General features: G+C 40.6%; 1 protein-coding gene across 1 annotated transcript in view; it reads right to left on the bottom strand.

Moving 5' to 3' along the window:
- The window catches only part of Mekk1 (mitogen-activated protein kinase kinase kinase 4), a 1,037,736-nt gene that overhangs the window by 714,738 nt on the left and 295,750 nt on the right, over positions 1 to 27,248 (bottom strand). The window contains exons 10-12 of the mRNA XM_071674802.1: positions 18,561 to 18,734; positions 13,784 to 13,941; positions 2,326 to 2,472 (exon numbers count right to left, since the gene is read on the bottom strand). Of these exons, the coding sequence (XP_071530903.1) occupies positions 2,326 to 2,472; positions 13,784 to 13,941; positions 18,561 to 18,734 (479 nt within the window). The remainder of the gene's footprint in view (positions 1 to 2,325; positions 2,473 to 13,783; positions 13,942 to 18,560; positions 18,735 to 27,248) is intronic.

Below are 27,248 nucleotides of genomic sequence, written 5' to 3'. Positions count from 1 at the left end.
CTTGTGATTTTTGTATCATCTGCAAACATATTCAGGTAGGAGTCCATCCTTCAAGTTTGTCATTCACATGGATCAAGGAGGGTAAGGATCACAAAACAAAACTCTGTCACGTGTTGGAACGATTTCACTACCCTTGGGTCCAAAAGACCCAGTTGGGGAAAAATGAAAGTAATTTAAATTGCAATCTATCAAAAACAAAAGATGTACAGAACTTTACTTTAAGTTTTACTTTACCTTCTTAAGATACTGAAATAAATAAAACATCAATGAAAAGAACTTTTATAAAAAAAAAAAAGCAAGAAAAACTGAAAATTTAAATAAAAAAGTTATTACTCTTATCAACACAGCACAAAAACTGTTTATTATAAGTTCTTAAAATAACACACATCTATTCTCCAGAACAGTTGCTTCCTCCTGACAGATAAGGAGCTTTCCTACATTACCATGATGTGTGTCCATTTATTATTCATAGATTATCTATCCCCCACACTATTACTATTGATGGGTCTCTCACACCCAAATTCCATAAAACACAAAGTGGCATCTAAACAAGAGCTGACAGCAGGGACCCATATAAACTTCAAAAAGCATCAGGTTTAACAGACCTATGGATAGTGTTCTATGAACAAACATCTTCCAATGCAGTACTGTGTCAAATGCTTTCTAGTAAACAAGATATAAACAATTTACTTAGCCCTCCCTTTTGTGTATGACAGATCCCACTCTCTCATAGAAATCTAAAAGGTTTGGTATACATGACCTGTCCTCCCTAAAACCATATTTCCTCTCACTTAGGTAATTTCTCCTCTATAGGAAGTCATTCATTTGCTCTCTTATACTTTTCCATTACTCTTCAGATTTATTTATATTATTATTTATTTTGCTTTGTTGCTGTCTCTTCAGATATCTCAATGTTTTCTGAAACCTACTCTCCATGTGTGTGTGTGTGTGTGTGTGTTGTGTGTGTGTGTGTGTGTGTGTGTGTGTGTGTGTGTGTGTGTGTGTGATTACTATTTTTCATTATTTATGTTTTATGAAGAAAGAATTTTACACTCATGTTACCCTGTCTTCTTACCCTTGTATAGGCATACAATGTCTTTACTTCCTGTGCACACACACACACACACACACACACACACACACACACACATTCAACCCTAGATTATGCCAGGTATCCATTCTATTAACCAGCTCCTATGGGAGGACAAAAACTAGTTGAACTGTAGACCATCTACTACAACCAGTATTCGACCCTTTGCAGGTATGGTACCAGGTGGCCCGTGCAAGCATGACAGTACATCATGGAGGTATGTGCGCAATTAACTAACTGTTAATAGGTACATTATAAAGAGCAAATTCTACCCTAAAGAATCCCCATCTCTAAAAATTTCATTACTGTTATGACTTTTTTTCAACTTTCTTCTACTGTCTGCAAATACAGAGTCCTTCTGACTTTTCCTTTTGCTCACTACTCTATTCCTAATCTGAATGTGGAAATGGAGCTGTGGTTTCGGTGCATTATTATATGACGGCTGGAGACTGAGTGTGAACAAATGTGGCCTTTGTTGTCTTTTCCTAACACTACCTTGCACACATGAGGGGGGGAGGGGGTTGTTATTTCACTGTGGCGAGGTGGCGATGGGAATGAATAAAGGCAGACAGTATGAATTATGTACATGTGTATATATGTATATGTCTGTGTGTGTATATATATGTATACGTTGAGATGTATAGGTATGTATATCTGCGTGTGTGGATGTGTATGCATATACATGTGTATGTGGGTGGGTTGGGCCATTCTTTCGTCTGTTTCCTTGCACTACCTCGCTAACTGCGGGAGACAGCAACAAAACAAAATAAATAAATAAATAGTAAAATGATCAATCACTTAACAAATAATTCTTTAATTCAGTGTTCACAACTAAATTATCCACTAAAGTATTACATTAACTTCATTTAAAGGTAATTGTAATCCTTCTTATTGGTTATACATTCAAAAAGGTCCTCGCAATTTCCCATCCTCTCAGCAACATGCCCTTTCCAAACAAATATTGAACTATCTCCATTTATAAATCCTATATTGCTAATCATATATCACCAACTTTTCATCTCCACTACTATAGGACACAAGACTCATACCTTACCTTAAAAGCTCTAATCTATAAAAATAACTGAGGTGCACATTAGTGCATCTCAGCAAAGGTCAACATAGTCCTGCTAAATCAAAGAAAAGAAGGGTGTGTAAGATCATGTATAGCATCATCAAAAAATCCTAAAATTACAGTGCACCTCACTTCTTCATATCAAAATCATTAACCTACTTACTTCTGAATATCATCTTGATCCATTTCGTCTTCATCACTGGAATCATCAAGGTTCTCCAATGTGGAATCTTGCATGGCTGCCATCTGATCGTCTATTCCAGTATCAATAAAGTCACCCACGCTACAGAGCATGTGACATGCTATGTTGCTTTAAGTTAAAGAACATACATGTAAATAAGTGAAATATTCAAAATACACATTATTATTATCGTTTTCATTAAGATTATTACAGTTGATCGCCATTTCCCACATTAGCAAAGTAGCTCCAAGAAACAGACGAAGAAAGACCATCCACTCATATACAGACATATATACATATTCATGAATAAATAAATTTATTTATTCATTATACTTTGTCGCTGTCTCCCGTATTAACGAGGTAGCGCAAATAAACAGACGAAAGAATGGTCCAACCCACTCACATACACATGTATATACATAAACACAAACACACTCAAATATAAATACCTGTACATTTCAACATATACATACATATACATACTCAGACATCTTTTTTCTTTCTTTCATATGATTCGCCATCTCCCGCATTAGCAAGGTAGCGTTAAGAAGAGAGGATGAGACTGGGCCTTTAAGGGAATATCCTCACCTGGCCCCCTTCTCTGTTCCTTCTTTTGGAAAATTAAAAAAAATGTACATGTTCATAAAAGCTGCCTTCATCCATTCCCGCCGCCACCAAGCCACACATGAAATGACAGCCCCCTCCCCCCGCATGCGTGCAAGGTAGCGCTAGGAAAAGAAAACAAAGGCCACATTCAATCACACTCAGTCTCTAGCTGTCATGTGTAATGCACTGAAACCACAGCTCCCTTTCCACATCCAGGCCCCACAAAACTTTCCATGGTTTACCCCAGACGCTTCACATGCCCTGGTTCAATCCAATGACTGCACGTCGACCCCAGTATACCACATCATTCCAATTCACTCTATTCCTTGCACGCCTTTCACCCTCCTGTATGTTCAGGCCCCAATCGCTCAAAATCTTTTTTCACTCCATCCTTCCACCTCCCATTTGGTCTCCCACTTCTCCTCATTCCCTCCATCTCTGACACATATATCCTCTTTGTCAGTCTTTCCTCACTCATTCTCTCCATGTCACCAAAGCATTTCAATACACCTTCTTCTGTTCTCTCAACCACACTCTTTTCATTACCGCACATCTCTCTTACCCTTTCATTACTTACTCGATCAAACCACCTCACACCACATATTGTCCTCAAACATCTCATTTCCAACACATCCACCCTCCTCTGCACAAACCTATCTATTCCCTATGCCTCAACCATTTAACAATGTTGAAACCACTATTTCTTCAAACATACCCATTTTGCTCTCCCAGATAACGTTCTCACCTTCCACACATTCTCCAACACTCCCAGATACTTTGCCCCCTCCCCCATCCTGTGACTCACTCCTGCTTCCATGGTTCCATCCGCTGCCAAATCCACTCCCACATATCTAAAACACTTCACTTCCTCCAGTTTTTCTCCATTCAAACTTACTTCCCAACTGACTTGTCCCTCAACCCTACTGTAAGTAATACCTTGCTCTTATTCACATTTACTCTCAGCTTTCTTCTTCCACTCACGAACTTCTGCAATTTCTCACCCAAATCAGTCACTAGCGTTGTATCATCAGCGAACAACAACTGACTCACTTCCCAAGCCCTCTCATCCACAACAGACTGCATACTTGCCCCTCTCTCCAAAACTCTTGCATTCACCTCCCCAACAACCCCATCCATAAACAAATTAAACAACCATGGATACATCACGCACCCCTGCCACAAACTGACATTGAATGGGAACCAATCACTTTCCTCTCTTCCTACTCGTACACTTGCCTTACATCCTCTATAAAAACTTTTCACTGCTTCTAGCAACGTACCTCCCACACCATAGACTCTTAATACCTTATACAGAGCATCTATATCAACTCTATCATATGCCTTCTCCAGATCCATAAATGCTACATACAAATCCATCTGCTTTTCTAAGGACTTCTCACAAACATTCTTCAAAGCAAACATCTGATCCACACATCCTCTACCATTTCTAAAACCATTATCTTGTGGAGGCAAAGGTGAAGATATGTAGAGGTTGTCAGAAAAGAAGAGAGAACATTGGGGTGAAGAGAGTGGTGAGAGTAAGTGAGCTTGGAAAGGATACTTGTGTGAGGAAGTACCAAGAGAGATTGAGTGCAAATTGGAAAAAGGTGAGAGCAAATGACATAAGGGGAGTGGGAGAGGACTGGGATGTGTTTAGGGAAGCAGTGATGGCTTGGGCAAAAGATGCCTGTGGCATGAGAAACGTGGGAGGTGGGCAAATTAAAAAGGGTAGTGTGGTGGGATGAAGAAGTAAGATTGTTAGTGAAATAGGAGAGAGGCATTTGGACAACTTTTGCAGGGAAATAGTGCAAATGACTGGGAGATGTATAAAAGAAAGAGGCAAGAGGTCAAGAGGAAAGTGCAAGAGGTGAAAAAGAGGGCAAATGAGAGTTGGAGTGAGAGAGTATCACCAAATTCTAGGGAGAACAAAAAGATGTTTTGGAAGGAGGTAAATAAAATGTGTAAGACAAGAGAACAAATGGGAACATCGGTGAAAGGGGAAAATGGGGAGGTAATAACAAGTGGTGGTGAAGAGAGAGGGAGATGGAGTGAGTATTTTGAAGATTTGTTGAATGAGTCTGATGATGAGTGGCAGATATAGGGTGTTTTGGTCGAGGTGGTGTGCAAAGTGAGAGGGTCATAGAGAACGATTTGGTAAACAGAGAAGAGGGAGTGAAAGCTTTGCAGGAGATGAAAGCCAGCAAGGTGGCATGTTTGGATGGTATTGCTGTGGAATATATTAAAAAAGGGGGTGACTGTGTTGTTGACTGGTTGGTGAGGATATTCAATGTATGTATGGTTCATGGTGAAGTGCCTGAGGATTGGCGGAATGTATGTATAATGCCATTGTACAAAGGCAAAGGGGATAAAAGTGAGTGTTCAAATTACAGAGATATGAATTATTAATTGAGAGGGAGATATGAATAAATATACACACATATAAGATGACAGCTTTGGATGGTATTGTAGTTGAATTTATCAAGAAAGGGGGTGACTGTGTCATTTTGTAAAGATATTCAATGTATGTATGGCTCATACTGGAGTGCCAGAGGATTGACACAATGCATGCATAGTGCCATTGTACAATGGCAAACAGGATAAAAGTGAGTGTTCAAACTACAGAGGTACAAGTTTGTTGAGTATCACTGGGATATTGTATGGGAGAGTACTGACTGAGAGGTTGAAGGCATGTACAGAGCATCATATTGGGGAGGAGCAATATGCTTTCAAAAGTGGTAGAGATTGTGGGGATCAGGAGTTTGCTTTGAAGAATGTGAATAAGAAATACTTAGAAAAACAGATGGATTTGTATGGAGCATGTATGGATCTGGAGAAGGAATATAATAGGGTTGATGAATATGGTGTGGGAGGTAAGCAGCTAGAAGCAGTGAAAAGTATTCACTGAGGAAGTAAAGCATGTGTATGAACAGAAAGAGAGGAGAGTGATTGGTTACCAGTGAATGTTGGTCTGCGGCAGGGGTGTGTGATGTCCTCATGGATGTTTAATTTGTTTAAGGATGGGGTGGTTAGGGAGGTAAATTCAGGAATTTTGGAGAGAGGGGTGAGTATGCAGCCTGTTGGGGATGAGAGGGCTTGGGAAGTGAGTCAGATGTTGTTTGCCAAAGATACAGCATTGGTGACAGATTCGAAAGAGAAACTGCAAAAGTTGGTGACAGTTTGGAAAAGTGTGTTAAAGGAGAAAGTTGAGAGTAAATGTGAATAAGACAAAGGTCATTAGGTTCAGTAGGGCTGAGGGACAAGTTAGTTGGGATGTCCGTTGGAATGGAGAAAAATTGGAGGAAGTGAAGTATTCAGATATCTGGAAGCGGACATAGAAGTGAATGGAACCATGGAGAAAAAAAGTGAGTCACAGGGTGGGGGAGGGGGTAAAGGTTCTGGGAGTGATGAACAATGTCTGGAAGGGGAGCAAAAATGGGTATGTTTGAAGGAACTGCAGTTCCAACAATGTTATATGGTTGCGAGGCATAGGATGTAGATAGGATTGTACGGAGGAGGGCGGATGTGTTGAAAATGAAATGTCTGAGGACAATATGTGGTTTAAGGTGGCCTGATAGTAAGTAATGAAAGGGTAAGAGAGATGTGTGGAAATAAAAAGAGTGCTTGAGAGAGCAGAAGAGGGTGTGTTAAAATGGTTTGGACATATGGAGAGAATGAGTGAGGAAAGATTAACAAAGAGGATATATGTGTCAGAAGTGGAGGGAACAAGGAGAAGTGGGAGACCAAATTGGAGGTGGAAAGATGGAGTGAAAAAGATTTTGAGTGATAGGGCCCTAAACATATAGGAGGGAGAGAGGTGTGCAAGGAATAGAGTGAATTGGAATGATATGGTATACCAGGGTTGACATACTGTCAATGGACTGAACCAGGGCATGTGAAGTGTCTGGGGTAAACCATGGAAAGGTCTGTGGGGCCTGGATGTGGAAAGGGAGCTGTGGTTTCGGTGCATTACATATGGCAGGTAAAGACTGAGTGTGAATGAATGGGGCCTTTTTCTCTGTATTCCTGGGACTGCCTCGCTAAAGAAGGGGATAGTGATGCTGTTTTCCTATGGGGTGGGGTATTGACAGGAATGGATGAAAGCAAGTGAGTATAAATATGTACATATGTACATTCCTAAGAGTCCACAAGGAAATGAAACACAATAAGTTCCCAAGTGCACTTTCATGTTATAATCACATCATCAGGGTAGATACAAGAAAGAAATATGAGTCAGTTGATATAAAACAAATGACTGCCCGAATGGAGATTGGGTGCATCCAACAATGACAATGACAGCATCATAAACTTATTATGCAGACAGGAAGGGGAAGTTTACAAATTTTATCAACAATAAAGCTATCCAATTTGTATAGACCTTCACTAATGTTACGGTAATAATTCTTTGTGTATTCAATATTTATCTATTCATTATACTTAACCACTGTCTCCCACATTAGTGAGGTAGCACTAGGAAACAGACGAGGAACGACCCAACCCACCCAAATACTCATATAAATGTCCACACATGCATTTCAATGTATACATACATATACATACACAGACATATACATATATACACAAGTAAATATCCATACTTTATGCTTTCACCCATATCCGTCACACACAAAATAGCATCCTTCCCCTCCAGCGAGGCAGCGCTAGGAACGGACAAAAAAGGCCATTCGTTCACACTCAAGTCTCTAGCTGTCATGTGTAGTGAACCAAAACCACAGCTCCCTATCCGCATCCAAGCCCCACAGACCTTTCCTTGGTTTACCCTAAATGCTTCACATGCCCTGGTTCAATCCATTGACAGCATATCAATCCATGTATACCTAAATTGCTCCAATTCACTCTATTCCTTGCACACCTTTCACCCTCCTGTATGTTCAGTCCCCGATCGCTCAAAATCTTTTTCACTCCATCCTTCCACCTCCAATTTGGTCTCCTGCGTCTCCTTCTTCCCTCCACCTCTGGGACATATATCCACTTTGTCAATCTTTCCTCACTCATTTATTCCATGTGTCCAAACCATTTTAACACACTCTCTTCTACTCTCTCAACAACACTCTTTTTATTACCACACATCCCTGGGGATATAGGAGAGAGAATACTTCCCATGCATTCCTCACGTGTCGTAGAAGGCGACTAAAGGGGACGGGAGCGGGGGTCTAGAAACTCACCCCTCCTTGTATTTTAACTTTCTAAAAGGGGAAACAGAAGAAGGAGTCACACGCAGAGTGCTCATCCTCCTCAAAGGCTCAGATTGGGGTGTCTAAATGTGTGTGGATGTAACCAAGGTGAGAAAAAAGGAGAGATAGGTAGTTTGTTTAAGGAAAGGAACCTGGATGTTTTGGCTCTGAGTGAAATGAAGCTCAAGGGTAAAGGGGAAGTGTGATTTGGGAATGTCTTGGGAGTAAAGTCAGGGGTTAATGTGAGGACAAGAGCAAGGGAAGGAGTAGCACTACTCCTGAAACAGGAGTGGTGGGAGTATGTGATAGTGTAAGGAAGTAAACTCTCGACTGATATGAGTAAAACTGAAAGTGTATGGAGAGAGATGGGTGATTATTGGTGCATATGCACCTGGGCATGAGAAGAAAGATCATGAGAGGCAAGTGATTTGGGAGCAGCTGAGTGAGTGTGTTAGTAGTTTTGATGAACGAGATCGGGTTGCAGTGATGGGTGATTTGAATGCTAAGGTGAGTAATGTGGCAGCTGAAGGAACAAGTAGTGTACAAGGAGTGTTCAGTGTAGTAAATGGAAATGGTGAAGAGCTTGTAGATTCGTGTGCTGAAAAAGAACTGGTGATTGGGAAAACCTGGTTTAAGAAGAGAGATATACATAAGTATACGTATGTAAGTTGGAGAAATGGCCAGAGAGCGTTATTGGATTACGTGTTATTTGATAGGCGTGCGGAAGAGAGACTTTTGGATGTTAATGTGCTGAGAGGTGCAACTGGAAGTATGTCTGATCATTATCTTGTGGAGGCTAAGGTGAAGATTTGTAGAGGTTTTCAGAAAAAAAGGAAGAATGTTGGGATGAAGAGAGTGGTGAAAGTAAGTAAGCTTGGAAAGGAGACTTGTGTGAGGGAGTACCAGGAGAGACTGAGTACAGAATGGAAAAAGGTGAGAACAAAGGATGTAAGGGGAGTGGGGGAGGAATGGGGTGTATTTAGGGAAACAGTGATGGCTTGCGCAAAAGATGCTTGTGGCATGAAAAGCATGGGAGGCGGACAGATTAGAAAGGGTTGTGAGAGGTGGGATGATGAAGTAAGATAATCAATGAAAGAGAAGAGAGAGGCATTTGGACAATTTTTGCAAGGAAATAATGCAAATGACTGGGAGATGTATAAAACAAAGAGGCATGAAGTCAAGAGAAAGGTGCAAGAGGTGAAAAAAGGGCAAATGAGAGTTGGGGTGAGAGAGTATCATTAAATCTTAGGGAGAATAAAAAAGAAGTTTTGGAAAGAGGTAAATAAAGTGCATAAGACAAGGGAACAAATGGGAACTTCAGTGAAGGGGGATAATGGGGAAGTGTTAAAAAGTAGTGGTGATGTGAGAAGGAGATGGAGTGAGTATTTTGAAGGTTTGTTGAATATGTTTGATGATAGAGTAGCAGATATAGGGTGCTTTGGTTGAGGTGGTGTGCAAAGTGAGAGGGTGAGGGAGAATGATTTGGTACACAGAGAAGAGGTAGTGAAAGCTTTGCGGAAGATGAAAGCCAGCAAGGCAGCAGGTTTGGATGGTATTGCAGTGGAATTTATCAAAAAAGGGGGTGACTGTATTGTTGACTGTTTGGTAAGGTTATTTAATGTATGTATGACTTATGGTAAGGTGCCTGAGGATTGGCGGAATGCTTGCATAGTGCCACTGTACAAAGGCAAAGGGGATAAGAGTGAGTGCTCAAATTACAGAGGTATAAGTTTGTTGAGTACTCCTGGCAAATTATATGGGAGGGTATTGATCGAGAGGGTGAAGGCATGTACAGATCATCAGACTGGGGAAGAGCAGTGTGGTTTCAGAAGTGGTAGAGGATGTGTGGATTAGGGGTTTGCTTTGAAGAATGTACGTGAGAAATACTTAGAAAAGCAAATGGATTTGTACATATTATTTATGGATCTGGAAAAGGCATATGGTAAGAGTTGATAGAGATGCTCTATGGAAGTTAATAAGAATATATGGTGTGGGAGGCAAGTTGTTAGAAGCAGTAAAAGTTTTTATCAAGGATGTACAGCATGTGCACGTGTAGGAAGAGAAGAGAGTGATTGGCTATCAATGAATGTTGGTTTGCGGCAGGGGTGTGTGATGTCTCCATGGTTGTTTAATTTGTTTATGGATGGGGTTGTTAGGGAGGTGAATACAAGAGTTTTGGAATGTGGGGCAAGTATGCAGTCTGTTGTGGATGAGAGAGCTTGGGAAGTAAGTCAGTTGTTGTTCACTGATGATACAATGCTTGTGGCTGATTTGGGTGAGAAACTGCAGAAGCTGGTGACTGAGTTTGGTAAAGTGTATGAAAGAAGAAAGCTGAGAGTAAATGTGAATAAAAGCAATGTTATAAGGTACAGTAGGGTTGAGGGAAAAGTCAACTGGGAAGTAAGTTTGAATGGAGAAATACTGGAGGAAGTTAAGTGTTTTAGATATCTGGGAGTGGATTTGGCAGCAGATGGAATCATGGAAGCGGAAGTGAATCATAGGGTGGGGGGATGGGGCGAAAGTTCTGGGAGCTTTGAAAAATGCGTGGAAGTCGAGAATGTTATCTTGGAAAGCAAAAAGGGTATGTTTGAAGGAATAGTGGTTCCAACAATGTTATATGGTTGCAAAGCGTGGGCTATAGATAGAGTTGTGCGGAGGAGGATTGATGTGCTGGAAATGAGATGTTTGAGGACAATATATGGTGTGAGGTGGTTTGATGGAGTACGTAATGAAAGGGCATGAGAGATGTGTGGTAATAAAAAGAGTGTGGTTGATAGAGCAGAAGAGGGTGTTTTGAAATGGTTTGATCACATGGAGAGAAAGAATGAGGAAAGATTGACAAAAAGGATATATGTGTCAGAGGTGGAGGGAACAAGAAGTGGGAGACCAAATTGGAGGTGGAAAGATGGAGTGAAAAAGATTTTGAGTGACTGGGGCCTGAACATGCAGGGTGAAAGGTGTGCAACGAAGAGAGTGAATTGGAATGATGTGGTATACCGGGGTTGACGTGCTGTCAATGGATTGAACCAGGACATGTGAAGCATCTGGGGTAAACCATGGAAATTTTTGTGGGGCCTGGATGTGGAAAGGGAGCTGTGGTTTTCGGTGCATTATACATGACAGCTAAAGACTGAGTGTGAACGAATGTGGCCTTTGTTGTCTTTTCCTAGTGCTAACTCACGCACATGTGGGGGAAGGGGGTTGTCATTTCATGTGTGGTGGGGTGGCGACGGGAATGAATAAAAGCAGACAGTATGAATTACGTACATGTGTATATATGTATATGTCTCTGTGTGTAAATATATGTATCCGTTGAGATGTACAGGTATATATTTCTGTGTTTGTGGACGTGTATGTATACACATGTGTATGTGGGTGGGTTGGGCCATTCTTTCGTCTGTATCCTAGTGCTACATCGCTAACGCGGGAGACCGTGACAAAGTATAATAATATAATAATAATCTCTCTTACAAGCAGGAAGAGAGGAAAGTGACTGGTTCTCAGTGAATGTCGGTTTATGGCAGGGGTACGTGATGTCTCCATGGTTGTTTAATTTTTTTTATGGATCGGGTGGTTAAGGAGGAGAAAGCAAGAGTTTTGGAGAGAGGGGCAAGTATACATTGTTGTGGATGAGAGAGCTTTGGAAGTGAGCGAGTTTGTGTTTGCCAATAATACAGCACTGGTGACTTATTCGTTTCAGAAACTGCAGAAGTTGGTGACTGAGTTTGATAAAGCATGTGAAAGAAGAAAGCTGAGAGTAAATGTGAATAAGAGCAAGGTTATTAGGTTCAGTAGGGTTGAGGGAAAAGTTAATTGGGAGGCAAGTTTGAATGGAGAAAAACTGGAGGAAGTGAAGTGTTTTAGATACCTGGGAGTGGATTTAGCAGAGGATGGAACCATGGAAGCGGAAGTGAGTCACAAGGTGGGGGAAGGGGTGAAGGTTCTGAGTGTGTTGAAGAATGTGTGGAAGGCAAGAACATTATCCCGGAGAGCAAAAATGGGCATGTTTAAAGGAACAGTGGTTCCAGCAATGTTATATGGTTGCGAGGCATGCGCTATATATAGGGTTGTGCGGAGGAGGGTGGATGTGTTGAAAATAAAATGTTTGAGGACAATATGTGGTGTGAGGTGGTTTGATCAAGTAAATAATGAAAGGGTAAGATGGATGTGTGGTAAGAAAAAGAGTGTGGTTGAGAGAGCATAAGAGGGTGTGTTAAAAAGTTTTCATCACATTGGAGAGAATGAGTGAGGAAAGATTGACAAAGAGGATATATGTGCCAAAGGTAGATCAAATGAGGAAAAATGGGAGACCAAATTCGAGGTGGTTGAGAGAGCAGAAGAGGGTGTTTTGAAATGGTTTGGTCACATGGAGAGAACGAGTGAGGAAAGATTGACAAAGAGGATATATGCGTCAGAGATGGAGGGAACGAGGAGAAGTGGGAGACCAAATTGGAGGTGGAAAGATGGAGTGAAAAAGATTTTGAGTGATCGGGGCCTGAACATGCAGGAGGGTGAAAGGCGTCCAAGGAATAGAGTGAATTGGAACAATGTGGTATACCGGGGTCGACGCGCTGTCAATGAATTGAAGCAGGGCATGCGAAGCATCTGGGGGTAAACCATGGAAAGTTTTGTGGGGCCTGTATGTGGAAAGGGATCAGTGGTTTTGGTGCATTATACATGACAGCTAGAGACTGAGTGTGAACGAATGTGGCCTTTGTTGTCTTTTCCTAGCGCTACCTCATGCATATGCGGGGGGAGGGGGTTGTCATTTCATGTGTGGCGGGGTGGCGACAGGAATGAATAAGGGCAAACAGTATGAATTATGTACATGTGTATATATGTATATGTCTGTGTGTGTATATATATGTATACGTTGAGATGTATAGGTATGTATATGTGTGTGTGTGGACATGTATGCATATACATGTGTACGTGGGTGGGTTGGGCCATTCTTTTGTCTGTTTCCTTGCGCTACCTCACTAACATGAGAGACAGCGACAAAGTATAATAAAAAAATAACGTTGAAATGTATAGGTATGTATATGTGCGTGTGTGGGCATGTATGTATATGCATGTGTATGTGGGTGGGTTGGGCCATTCTTTCATCTGTTTCCTTGCGCTACCTTGCTAAAATGGGACACAGCGACAAAATACAATAAATGAATAAAAAAGTGTGTATATGAGTAGATGGGCCATTCTTTGTCTGTTTCCTTTCACTACCTCACTCATGTGGGAAACAGTGACAAAGTATGATAAATGAATAAATAAATAAACATCTTCTCATATATTTCTTGTTGAATTTCATATCAAAGCCCACTGGTTATTCTTTCCTTGAATCTTTCAAAGAACTGTTCACTGTTGACATAATCAAACTTGTATAAAAGCAGAAACTTTATAAAAGAGTAGAGGTGATATGATTATTTGTAAACTATACATGTGGGAAAAATGCCCTACATGACTGAAAATCTAGGCAAGACTTTACTTTCAAATATAATGACAGACTGATTCTCTATATTTGCTTTACTTTGTATTTGTCCTCCAAATTTATTTCTACTTCTTAAATCAATTCCTTTTTGGAAATTACATGTAAAATTTCTCTTTATTGTTTAATTTTCTGTGGTAGTGAAATTTGCTATTCTTACCAGAAACGTGTGGCTGCTAAGCTGTCTCCCTCTGTAACATGAGGACATGTTGCTTGAACAAAGCGCCACTCTTCTTGCAGGAAATTCCGCTGCAGTACTGAAGCATGTGGTTCTCGATGCAACATACACACAAACTGATCTAGCCATTCTAAGTAGACCTGAAAATATAACACAAGACAAAAAAAAGTACCATTAGTTTTTCCTATCAAAAGCTACAGTCATGAATAGGAATCCACAGTGAGGCCAAGCCTTAATAAAATCAAAAAGGGGCAAAATAATGAGAAAACCTTAGTCTTTCAAAATGAGGAAAGGTGACTATTGCAGTTAACTGGAAAAACATGATAAGCAAAGAGTTTCAAAGCTTACTGGAGCAGAGTGGTGGGTACCTGGCATAGACTACAAAGTATGTGTGTGCATGTATACATTATTATTATTTTACCTATTATTGTATTTAGTAGCTGTCTCCTGTGTTAGCAAGGTAGCGCAAGGAAACATAAAAGAATGGCCCAACCAACCCAAATACACATGTATATACATACATAAACACCCACACATGCAAATATACATAAATATACATACACAGACATATACATATATACACATGTACATATTCATCCTTGCTTCATTCATCCTATTCTGTCGCCACCTCGCCACACATGAAAAAACAGCCCCCCTCTCTCTCCCCACATGCATGAGGTAGCACTAGGAAAAGACAACAAAGGCCACATTCGTTCACACTCAGTCTCTAGCTGTCATGTGTAATGCACTGAAACCATAGCTCCCTTTCCACATCCAGGCCCCACAAAACTTTCCATGGTTTACCCGGACGTTTCACATGCCCTGGTTCAATCCATTGACAACATGTCGACCCTGGTATACCACATCATTCCAATTCACTCTATTCCTTGCATGCCTTTCACCCTCCTGTATGTTCAGGTCCCGATCCCACAGAATCATTTTCACTCCATCCTTCCACCTCCAATTTGGTCTCCCACTTCTCATTCCCTCCACCTCTGACACATATATCCTCTTTGTCAATCTTTCCTCACTCATTCTTTCTATGTGACCAAACCATTTCAACACACCCTCTTCTGCTCTCTAAACCACACTCTTTTCATGAACACACATCTCTCTTACCCTCTCATTACTTACTTGATCAAACCACCTCACACCACATATTGTCCTCAAACATTTCATTTTCAACACATCCACCCTCCTCTGCACAACCCTATCAATAGCCCTGCCTCACAACTATAAGACATTGTTGGAACCACTATTCCTTCAAACATACCCATTTTTGCTCTATGAGATAATGTTCTCCCCTTCCACACATTCTTCAATGCTCCTAGAACCTTCACCCCCTCCCCCACCCTGTGACTCACATTCGCTTCCAAAGTTCCGTCTGCTGCCAAATCCACTCCCAGATATCTAAAACACTTCACTTCCTCATTTTTCTCCAATCAAACTTACCTCCCAATTACTTGTCCCTCAACTCTACTGAATCTAATTACCTTGCTCTTATTCACACTTACTCTTGGCTCTCTTCTTTCACACACTTTACCAAACTCAGTCACCAACTTATGTAAGTTCTAACCCAAATCAGCCACCGGTGCTGTATCATCAGAGAACAACAACTGACTCCCTTCCCAAGCCCTCTCACCCACAACAGACTGTATACTTGCCCCTCTCTCAAAATCTCTTGCATTCACCTCCCTAACAACCCCATCCATAAACAAATTAAACAACAATGGAGACATCATGCACCCCTGCCGCAAACTGACATTCAATGAGGATCGATCACTTTCCTCTCTTCCTATTCGTACACATGCCTTACATCCTTGATAAAAACTTTTCACAGCTTCTAGCAACTGACCTCTCACACCATAAATTCTTAATACCTTCCACAACGCATCTCTATCAACTCTATCATATGCCTTCTCCAGATTCATAAATGCTACATACAAATCCATCTGTTTTTTAAGTATTTCTCACATACATTCTTCAAAGCAAACACCTGATCCACACATTCTCTACCACTTCTGAAACCACACTGCTCTTCCCCAATCTGATGCTCTCTACATGCCTTTACCCTCTCAATCAATACCCTCCCATATGATTCCCCAGGAATACTCAACAAACTTATACCTCTGTAATTTGAACACACCTTCATCCCCTTTGCCTTTGTACAATGGCACTATGCATGCATTCCGCCAATCCTCAGGCACTCCACCATGAACCATACATAAATTGAATAACCTTACCAACCAGTCAACAGCACAATCACCCCCTTTTTAAATAAATTCCACTGCAATACCATACAAACCCGCTGCCTTGTTGGCTTTCACCTTCCGCAAAGCTTTCACTACCATGGGAATACATAGGAATTAAAACATGGTTCACATAAACAAGGTTAAGAAGACAGGACAACATGAGTGTAAAACTCCCTCCCCGTAAAACACAAATTGTACTCACAAAGTCCAACAGCTCATACATATGGCATAGGCAGAGTAACAAAATATCATGTATCTAGGTTTGAAGAGAAAGATAAACAGACAAGCGAGAAAGTCTGATATGCATGTACATGAAGTACAGTTTGAGTTGGAAGAGGTGTTGCTATAACTGACATAAAATGTACAGTACTGGTGCATCATTACACTGCATCTAATATAAAGGGAAAGGCAAGATAGGAAAAGATCAGTATAACAAAAGCTCTCATAAAACAAAGAAGCCACACGAATGGCAGTGGCAAAGGTATAGTGAACACTCAGCCTAAGGGATTCAGAGGGAAAAATTGCAGAGGATGAAGTAGCCGTATGAGGGACTGAAGAACAAGTTCACGTATTTTCAGAGGAAGACACTATAGCCCCATCACCAGTTGGATGGAATTGCGAGGAGGTTTTGGAAATCACTACGATACCTAAAAAAGATGTTAATAGAATACTAAAAGATGTGTGCAGATATGCTAAATAAACCACTTGAATAATTGTTCAAGATGTCACTGGAGGGAGGAATAGTGCCAAGGGGAAACATCATACCTATACATAAAAGCAAGGCCAGGAACAGGTGTTAAACTACAGACAAGTCTCACTATCAAGTGTAATGTTCTGGAAAAGATTTTTAAAAGGCAAATGTATGACTTTCTACAGAGGAGAAAATCCCTGTGAGACAGCATGGTTTCAGGGAGAGGAGGTCGTGTGCAACTAACTTCTTAAAGTTTATGTGAGAGTGAGCTCAGTCCTGGACAAAAAGGGAAGCTGGATGGACTGTCTGTATCTGGACTGACAGAATATATCTGACACTGTACCACATAAAAGGCTGATCAAGGGACTGAATCACCAATCAAAATTATGGGGGAAACTCATACAATGGATAAAAGATTATCTAAGAGGAAGTGAACAAAGGATGCATATTGCAGGGGCCATTTATAAATGCACTGAGATGACCAGCAGAGCACCACAGGGTTTGGTTCTTGGACCATTATTCTTCTTGATCTATATTAATGACTTGCTTGACAGTATGGAGTCTTGCATGAATGTGTTTGCAGATGATGCAAAGGTCATGGGGGAAGTAAAAAGCAGGGACAAATGCATAAGCTTAAAAGGGAATGTAAACTGACTCCAAACTTGATCTGAAATGTGGTTGATGAAATTTTAGGCCAACTAAACATATATCAATGAGGATGGGACAAAGTAAAAAACAGCCTCAATATGAATATCATTCAGAAGGAACTCAGATTCAGGATTCTGTGTGAGAAAGACCTGTGAACAGACACTGTCCCTAACTTGTAGACAAACTGTCTACAGGCAAATATCAGAATAACTTTCATCCATGTATGGATAAGAAGATGTCTAGCCAGCTATTCATAACCTACAAAAGGCCGAAAACAGAATATGTTTCTAATATTTGGTAACCACACCTAAAGAAGCACACAGAGTTCATAGAGAAGATTCAAGGGAAGAAAACAAAGATGGTAACAGAATTAGAGTGATAAGCTACAGGGAAAGGCTGGAGGCTTTGAAATTTACCCACCTTGAAAAGAGAAGGCAGAGGGGTGACCCGATCACAAACTTCAAATTTTTAGAAGAGTTTGACGAGGTGGACAGTGGACAGTTCTTTAAGAGATGTAGGGATAGGGAAACCAAACAACATAACATGAAATCAAGAAATGTGTAAATAAGGTGGAAAGAAATACTTTCATAGTTAGGAAGTGGTGGATAAATGGAACAGACTGACTGTGGACATGGTTAATGCAGTCAGCATACTCAAATCTAAAAGGCTGTATGGAAGTAGTGTTCAAGAGATGGAGTCCTATGAATCTAAAACTCCCTCCCTATTAGTACAAATAGGTAATTGCATCTCCCTCTTACTCTTATATTACTTACTCAGCCAAACCACCTCACACCACATACTGTCCTCAGACATTTCATTTCTAACTTATCTTCCCTCCACCACACATCCTTATTCATAATGTGTGTCTTGCATCCATACATCATTGGGACTACTATACCTTCAAAAATACCAATTTTCAACCTCCCATATAACAACATCTCTTTCCACACATTCCTCAATGCTTCTAGAACCTTCATGTGCATTCATATGTAATAATGAATTAAAGCATGTACATCCAGAAACTGCAAAAATAATCTTTTTTGCAATGTATCATACTACTCTCATTGCTTACATGTATCCAGATAACACATAACTATCCTTTCTTGTCTTGTATCACACTACTTTAACAGCCTGTATTTCAATCTGAAAGAAAATAAGCTATACATACTTCTAATAATCTCTTAATATTTGCATCAAGTTCTTCTATGGCTTGGTTTTGTCTTAATTCCAAGTTATCTCGCAACTTGGGGGAAAGGTGGATGATGAGAGCTTGGCATGCTCGTAGGTACTTCTGCCTGACCAACACTGCAAACTTCACCCCCTCTTTATACTCTCTCATAAGCTGAAACAAAATACATATATATATATATATATATATATATAAATATTTTTATTATATTATAACACATTCGTACTTTAACTTTCTAAAAGGGGAAACAGAAGAAGGAGTCACGTGGGGAGTGCTCATCCTCCTCGAAGGCTCATATTGGGGTGTCTAAATGTGTGTGGATGTAACCAAGATGAGAAAAAAGGAGAGATAGGAAGTATGTTTGAGGAGAGGAACCTGGATGTTTTGGCTCTGAGTGAAACAAAGCTCAAGGGTAAAGGGGAAGAGTGGTTTGGGAATGTTTTGGGAGTAAAGTCAGGGGATGGTGAGAGGACAAGAGCAAAGGAAGGAGTAGCACCACTCCTGAAACAGGAGTTGTGGGAGTATGTGATAGATTAAGAGGTGAAAGAGAGTGCAAATGAGAGCTGGGATAAGAAAGTATCATTAAATTTTAGGGAGAATAAAAAGATGTTTTGGAAGGAAGTAAATAAAGTGGGTAAGACATGAGAACAAATGGGAACATTGGTGAAGGGGGCTAAGGGGGGGGGGGGGGGTAATAACAAGTAGTGGTGATGAGAGGAGATGGAGTGAGTATTTTGAAGTGTGTTGAATGTGTTAGATGATAGAGTGGCAGATATTGGGTGTTTTGGTCAAGGAGGTGTGTGAAGTGAGAGGGTCATTGAGAAAGATTTGGTAAACAGAGAAGAGGTAATAAAAGCTTTGCGGAAGATGAAAGCCAGCAAGGAGATGGGTTTGGATGGTACTGCTGAGGAATTTATCAAAGAAGAGGGTGACTGTGTTGTTGACTGGTTGGTATGGTTATTTAATGTATGTATGGCTCATGGTGAAGTGCCTGAGGATTGGCGGAATGCATGCACAGTGCCATTGTAAAATGGGAAAGGGGATAAAGGTAAGTGTTCAAATTACAGAGGTACAGAAAGAACATCAGATTGGGGAAGAGCAGTGTGGTCTCAGAAGTGGTAGAGGATGTGTGAATCAGGTGTTTGCTTTGAAGAATGTATGTGAGAAATACTTAGAAAAACAAATGAATGTGTATATAGCATTTATGGATCTGGAAAGGGCATATGATAGAGTTGATTGAGATGCTCTGTGGAAGGTATTAAGAGTATATGGTGTGGTAGGCAAGTTGCTAGAAGCATTGAAAAGTTTTTATCGAGGATGTAAGGCATGTGTACAAGTAGGAAGAGAGGAAGTGATTGGTTCTAAGTGAATGTCGGTTTGCAGCAGGGGTGCGTGATGTCTCCATGGTTGTTTAATTTGTTTATGGATGGGGTTGTTAGGGAGGTAAATGCAAGAGTTTTGGAAAGAGGGGCAAGTATGCAGTCTTTTGCTTGGGAAGGGAGTCAGTTGTTGTTTGCTGATGATACAGTGCTGGAAGCTGATTCAGGTGAGAAACTGCAGAAGCTGGTGACTGAGTTTGGTAAAGTGTGTGAAAGAAGAATGCTGAGTGTAAATGTGAATAAGAGCAAGTTTATTAGGTACAGCAGGGTTTAGGGACAAGTTAATTGGGAGGTAAGTTTGAATGGAGAAAAACTGGAGAAAGTGAAGTGTTTTAGATATCTGGGAGTGGATTTGGCAGCGGATGGAACCATGGAAGCGGAAGTGAGTCACAGGGTGAGGGAGGGGGTGAAAGTTCTGGGAGCATTGAAAAATGCATGGAAGGCGAGAGCATTATCTTGGAAGCCAAAAATGGGTATGTTTGAAGAAATAGTGGTTTTGACAATGTTGTATGGTTGCGAAGCGTGGGCTATATAGATAGGGTTTTGCGGAGGAGGATGGTTTTGTTGGAAGTGAGATGTTTGAGGACAATATGTGGTGTGAGGTGGTTTGATCAAGTAAGTAATGAAAGGGTAAGAGAGATGTGTGGTAATAAAAAGAGTGTAGTTGAGAGAGCAGAAGAGGGTATTTTGAAATGGTATGGTCACATGGAAAGAATGGGTGAGGAAAGATTGACAAAGAGGATATATGTGTCAGAGGTGGAGGGAACAAAGAGAAGTGGGAGACCAAATGGGAGGTGGAAGGATGGAGTGAAAAAGGTTTTGAGCGATCGAGGCCTGAACATGCAGGAGGTGAAAGGCGTGCAAGGAATAGAGTGAATTGGAACGATGTGGTATACCGGGGTCGACATGCTATCAATGGATTGAACCAGGGCATGTGAAGCGTCTGTGGTAAATCATGAAAAGTTTTGTGGGGTCTAGATGTGTAAAGGGAGCTATGGTTTTGGTGCATTACACATGACAGCTAGAATGTGAAAGAATGTGGCCTTTGTTGTCTTTTCCTAGTGCTACCTTGCATGCGTGCGAGGGAGAGGGTTGTCATTTCATGTGTGGCGGGGTGGCGACAGGAATCAATAAAGGCAGCAAGTATGAATTATGTACATGTGTATATATGTATATGTCTGTGTATGTATATATATGTATACGTTGAAATGTATAGGTATGTATATGTCTGTGTATGTATATATATGTATACGTTGAAATGTATAGGTATGTATATGTGCATGTGTGGACGTGTATGTATAAACAGGTGTATGTGGGTGGGGTGGGTCATTCTTTCATCTGTTTCCTTGCGCTACCTTGCTAAGGCAGGAGACAGCGACAAAGTATAATAAATGAATAAGAAATATAAATAAATAATACATATACACAAATATACATATTATCTATTTATTATACTTAGTTGCTGTCTCCCACGTTAGTGAGGTAGCACAAGGAAATAGAAGAAAGAATGGCCCACTCCACCCACATGCACATGCATAAACATAAACGCCCACACACACACATACACATTTCAACGTATACATATTTATACATAAAATGACATATACATAAATGCACATGTACATATTCATATTGGCTGCCTTCATCCATTCCCATCGCCAACCTGCCACACATGAAATGGTACTCCCATCTCCCCGCACGTGCGCGAGGTAGTGCTAGGGAAAGATAACAAAGGCCACTTTCGTTCACAATCAGTCTCTAGCTGTCATACGTAATGTACCGAAACAACAGCTCCCTTTCCACATCTAGGCCCCACAAAACTTTCCATAGTTACCCCAGACACTTCACATGCCCTGGTTCAATCCAGTGACAGCAAGTCAACCCCAGTATACCACATCGTTCCAATTCACTCTATTCCTTGCACGCCTTTCACCCTCCTGTATGTTCAGGACCCGATCACTCAAAATCTTTTTCACTCCATCCTTTCCTCCTCCAATTTGGTCTCCCACTTCTCCTTGTTCCCTCCACCTCTGACCCATATATCCTCTTTGTCAATCTTTCTTCATGTGACCAAACCATTTCAATATACCCTCTTCTGCTCTCTCAACCAAACTCTTTTTATTACCAAACATCTCTCTTACCCTTTCATTACTTACTTGATCAAACCACCTCACACCTCATATTGTCCTCAAACATTTCATTTCCAACACATCCACCCTCCTCTGCACAACCATATAATATTGTTGGAACCACTATTCCTTCAAACATACCCATTTTTGCTCTCTAAGATAATGTTTTCACCTTCCACACATTCTTCAACACCCCCAGAACCTTCGCCCCCTCCCCCACCCTGTGACTCACTTCCGCTTCCATGGTTCCATCCGCTGCTAAATCCACTCCCAGATATCTTAAACACTTCACTTCCTCCAGTTTTTCTCCATTCAAACTTACCTCCCAATTAACTTGTCCCTCAACCCTACTGAACCTAATAACCTTGCTCTTATTCACATTAACTCTCAGCTTTCTTCTTTCACACACTTTACCAACTCAGTCACCAACTTCTGCAGTTTCTCACCCAAATCAGCCACCAGCGCTGTATCATCAGCAAATAACAACTGACTCATTTCCTATGCCCTCTCATCCACAACAGACTGCATACTTGCCACTCTCTCCAAAACCCTTGCATTCTCCTCCCTAACAACCCTATCCATAAACAAATTAAACAACCACATTCAATAAATAAGTACCCATGACATTATGTAAGCTAACACCCTTTGGCTCAGACCAAAGGAGATAGGCTCATATGAACAGGTGACACATGCAGACTACAACTACATAAATACAAGATTTACATGTGTATATGACTCAAACTCAAAATCATAATAAATATATGAAGTTACATCAAGACAAATACCAATAGTGGCAATATTCATGATAAATATAAGTTCTGGAGGATGAAAAAACATTCTCCACTCTAGGCAGACCCTATGCTCAGCCTATAAGTATCTGAGAGAGAACATGCTCACTGAGGGGATAAAATATGGTTGTAATGAGGGGCATTCATCAGGATTCATACTCTTCAACAACCATAAAACATATGAGACTGGCATATGCTTGTTCACAAAACAATGACAGGGGGGGTGGTAACAGCAGTAACAATCTTATCAACAGGGAAACTTACTTTAGAGATAACAGGAGTAGGAACATGGGTACCTCTAATCTTAAATACATAGAGAATGTTAAGTGGGATAAATAGATTAAAAGACTTCAATAAGCAGAGGAGCTTTGAGATATGTAAGTGGCGAGGATATAAGCAACACTCCAGGCAAACAGCAGTTGCTAGCTATAAGAGAGAAAGGAACAAGTATAGCAGGATAAGAAATGAGGATTGAAGAAAATTTGAAAAAAATAATGTGGACAAGGCAGGAGAAAATCCAATGTTTTCCATGAACTCTTCATAAAAAACTTTCAGTTAGAGAGCAATGGGATTCAGAGGGATAATTTGTCGAGGATGTTGTATGGGCCTATGAGGAACTGAATAACAAATTCAGGTGTTTTCACAAAAGAAGACACTATAGCTCCATGTCTAGTGAGGTAGTTGAAAGATGGTTTTAAAAAACAATGGAGTATATAAAAAGATGTTAACAAAATATTACACTTGAAAAATTACTAGGCTAGGTTTCATATCTTAATCCTACACAACCAAATATAGACCCTTTAGTCTGACATCAGCATCTTATTTCCTCACTGCTTCTCTCAGAAATATCCCCTACAATTTCCCATTCAACAACCATGATGGTTTGGTCCTAAATATAGAGGTAGGCTGTCTTAAGTTGGACTACAAAGCCTATTCTTGGCTGTGTTGGGTTATGCTCTCTGAATTTTACAATATAAAGCCTAGCTTAGGTGTGTGGGGTTAGAATGTCCTTCATATGTTAATACCACACAACCTAAGCTAGGCCTTATAGTATAACTTCCACAGTCTAACTAACTATACACAGCCTGAGTCAAACTTTGTAGTTAACTTCCAGACCCAGACAGACTGTTTTTATATTTAGGACCTAATCATCAAGGATGTTGAAATGCAAACTGTTGGGGATATTTCAGAGACAAGCAATGAAGAAACAACATGTGAATTTTGGGAGGGATATTAAGATAACATACTGCCAGGACATCTGTGAGGATCCAAAAGTAAGGAATTTTCTGGGCTTTCTAAGTGAGGATAAAGATGCCAGTCAGGAGAGGGGAATGTGACAGCTGGAGGATCCACTATTATGGATGACTATGACAAGAAAAATCATGCTGAGAATACACCAACACAACACATTAGAGAGACAAACTGAAAAACTGTGCTGGAGCATGATGGCTAAGTAAAGAAACTGGAGATTACTTTTTATCATGTATACCCATACATTTGGAGTCTCTTAGAGAGAGCAGCATGCCAAGCATTCAAAGAACAATGAACAACGAAGGGAAAGAAGGACAGGATACAGATGATTCTGGGGCTGAGGAAAGTTGCAAAGCCAAGGTGACCGTGGTGGAAGAAAAGACTGAAGACTGAATCAGAAAAGTAAATACAGATACTGAATGAAGCCACAAAGAAGTGCTCTCAGTCAGAGACAAGATAATCAGAGAAGTGTGCAAAACAGGATGGATGTTGTAAGAGACTATATATCATTCAGGATCAATAGGCAGTAATAAAAATGCAAATTCTACGCAACATAAAAGATAAGAATGCACATCTAAATGGGACACCTGACAGGTGGGCCATTCTTCAACTGAAAGAGGCTCTGCAGAGTAACGTAATTAGGTATCAGTCAGTGATAATCTTACTGTTGGAAGAAAGGTATCAGAACGAAGATGAAAGGGAAGCCATGGAAGGGGAGCATGTCAAAAAGCTTCTTGAAGCAATGGACTCACTAAATGCAAGTCTATATATAAAAAGAATAAAGAGAATCAGTAGATACAAGCAATACATTAGAGAATGGCCACTGAGGAATACCTCTGGTATTCAGATACATAACCAAGAGGTGCTAAAAATGAGTTCAAAGGAATGTTTGTCATGAGGCACAATACAAAAGAACAAAAAACACATAAAAAGAAAAAAGAAAGAGAGGGGGACAGAGTATCTACTTACCTACCAGTACCTACAATGAGATTTTGCACATGGGGAAGGGGTAGCATGTAGCACTCAATAAAAAATATTAGTCTCTATTGCCTCCTGAATTACATAATCATTTATTCTGGGTTCATCTGGAACTGTTTTCAAGCACGTGTCAAGTTTTCTTTTATGTGTATCTGTTGTTCCATAAGTGTCTCTTATCTCTTCTGGGATATCAAATAATTGTTCTAGCTTCCTGGTTGGGCTTACATATATTTCTGTCTAATTAATTCATTGTATCTATTCATTTATTCATCATACTTAGTCACTGTCTCCCATGTTAGCAAGGTAGCGCAAAGAAACAGACAAAAGAATGGCCCAACCCACCCACATCCAAATATATATACATAAACGCAACACACACACACATATACATACCTATACATTTCAACGTATACATACATATACATACACAGACATATACATATATACACATGTATGTATTCATACATGCTGCCTTCATCCATTCCTGTAGACACACTGCCACACATGAAACAGCACTCCCTACCCATGCACACCCATGACATAGGGCTAGGAAAAGACTACAAAGGCCACATTCGTTCACATTCAGTCTCTAGCTGTCATGTGTAATGCACTGAAACCACAGCTCCCTTTCCACATCCAGGCCCCCAAAAAATGTCCATGGTTTACATCAGAAACTTCACATTCCCTGGTTCAATCCACTGACAGAACGTCAACCCCAGAATACCAAATCATTCCAATTCACTCTATTTCTTGCGCACCTTTCACCCTCCTCTATGGTCAGGCTGCGATTGCTCAGAATCTTTCTCACTCCATCCTTTCACCTCCAATTTGGTCTCACAATTCTCCTCATTCCCTCCACCTCTGACATATACATCATCTTTGTCAATCTTTCCTCACTCATTCTCTCCATGTGACCAAGCCATTTCAATACACCCTCTTCTGCTCTCTAAACCACACTCTTTTTATTACCACACATTTCTCTTACCCTTTCATTACTTACTCGATCAAACCACCTCACACAACATATTGTCCTCAAACATCTCATTTCCAACACATCCACCCTCCTCCGCACAAACCTATCTATCGCTCACGCCTCACAACTATATAACATTGTTGGAACCACTATTCCTTCAAACATACACATTTTTGCTTTTTGAGATGCCATTCTTGCCTTTCACACATTCTTCAATGCTGCGAGAGCCTTTGCCCCCTCCCCATCCTGTGACTAACTTCCGCTTCCATGGTTCCATCTACTGCCAGTCCACTACCACATATCTAAAACACTTCACTTTCTCCAGTTTTTCTCCATTCAAACTTAGCTCCCAATTGACATGTCCCTCAACCCTACTGAACTTAATAACCTTGCTCTTATTCACATTCACTCTAAGCTTTCTTCTTTCACACACTTTACCAAAATCAATCACCAACTTCTACAGTTTCTCATCCAAATCAGCCACCATCGCTATATCATCAGCGAACAACAACTGACTAACTTCCCAAGCCCTCTCATCCACAACAGACTGCATACTTGCCCCTCTCTCCAAAACTCTTCTATTCACCTCCCTATCAACCCTATCCATAAACAAATTAAACAACCATGGAGACATCACACACCCTTGCCACAAACCGACATTCACAGGGAACCAATCCCTTTCCTCTCTTCCTACTCGTATACATGCCTTACATCCTCGATAAAAGTTATTCACTGCATCTAGCAACTTACCTCCCACACCATATACTCTTAATACCTTCCACAGAGCATCTCTATCAACTTGACCATATGCCTTCACCAGATCCATAAATGCTACATACAAATCCATCTGCTTTTCTAAGTGTTTCCCACATACATTCTTCAAAGCAAACACCTGATCCACACATCCTCTACCACTTCTGAAACCACACTGCTCTTCCCAAATCTGTTGCTCTGTACATGCCTGTAGCCTCTCAATCAGTACCATCCCATATAATTTCCCAGGAATACTAAAGAAACTTATACCTCTGTAATCTAAACATTCACCTTTATCCCATTTGCTTTGTACAATGGCAATATGCAGGCATTAATCCAATCCTCAGCCACTTCACCATGAACCATACATATATTGAATATCCTCACCAACCAGTCAACAATACAGTCACATCCTT

Source organism: Panulirus ornatus, chromosome 20 (genome assembly GCF_036320965.1).
Source record: "Panulirus ornatus isolate Po-2019 chromosome 20, ASM3632096v1, whole genome shotgun sequence".
NCBI classification, from domain to species: Eukaryota; Metazoa; Arthropoda; class Malacostraca; order Decapoda; family Palinuridae; genus Panulirus; species Panulirus ornatus.
Note: the sequence above shows the minus strand (reverse complement) of the source record. Positions and strands in the feature narration are given on the sequence as shown.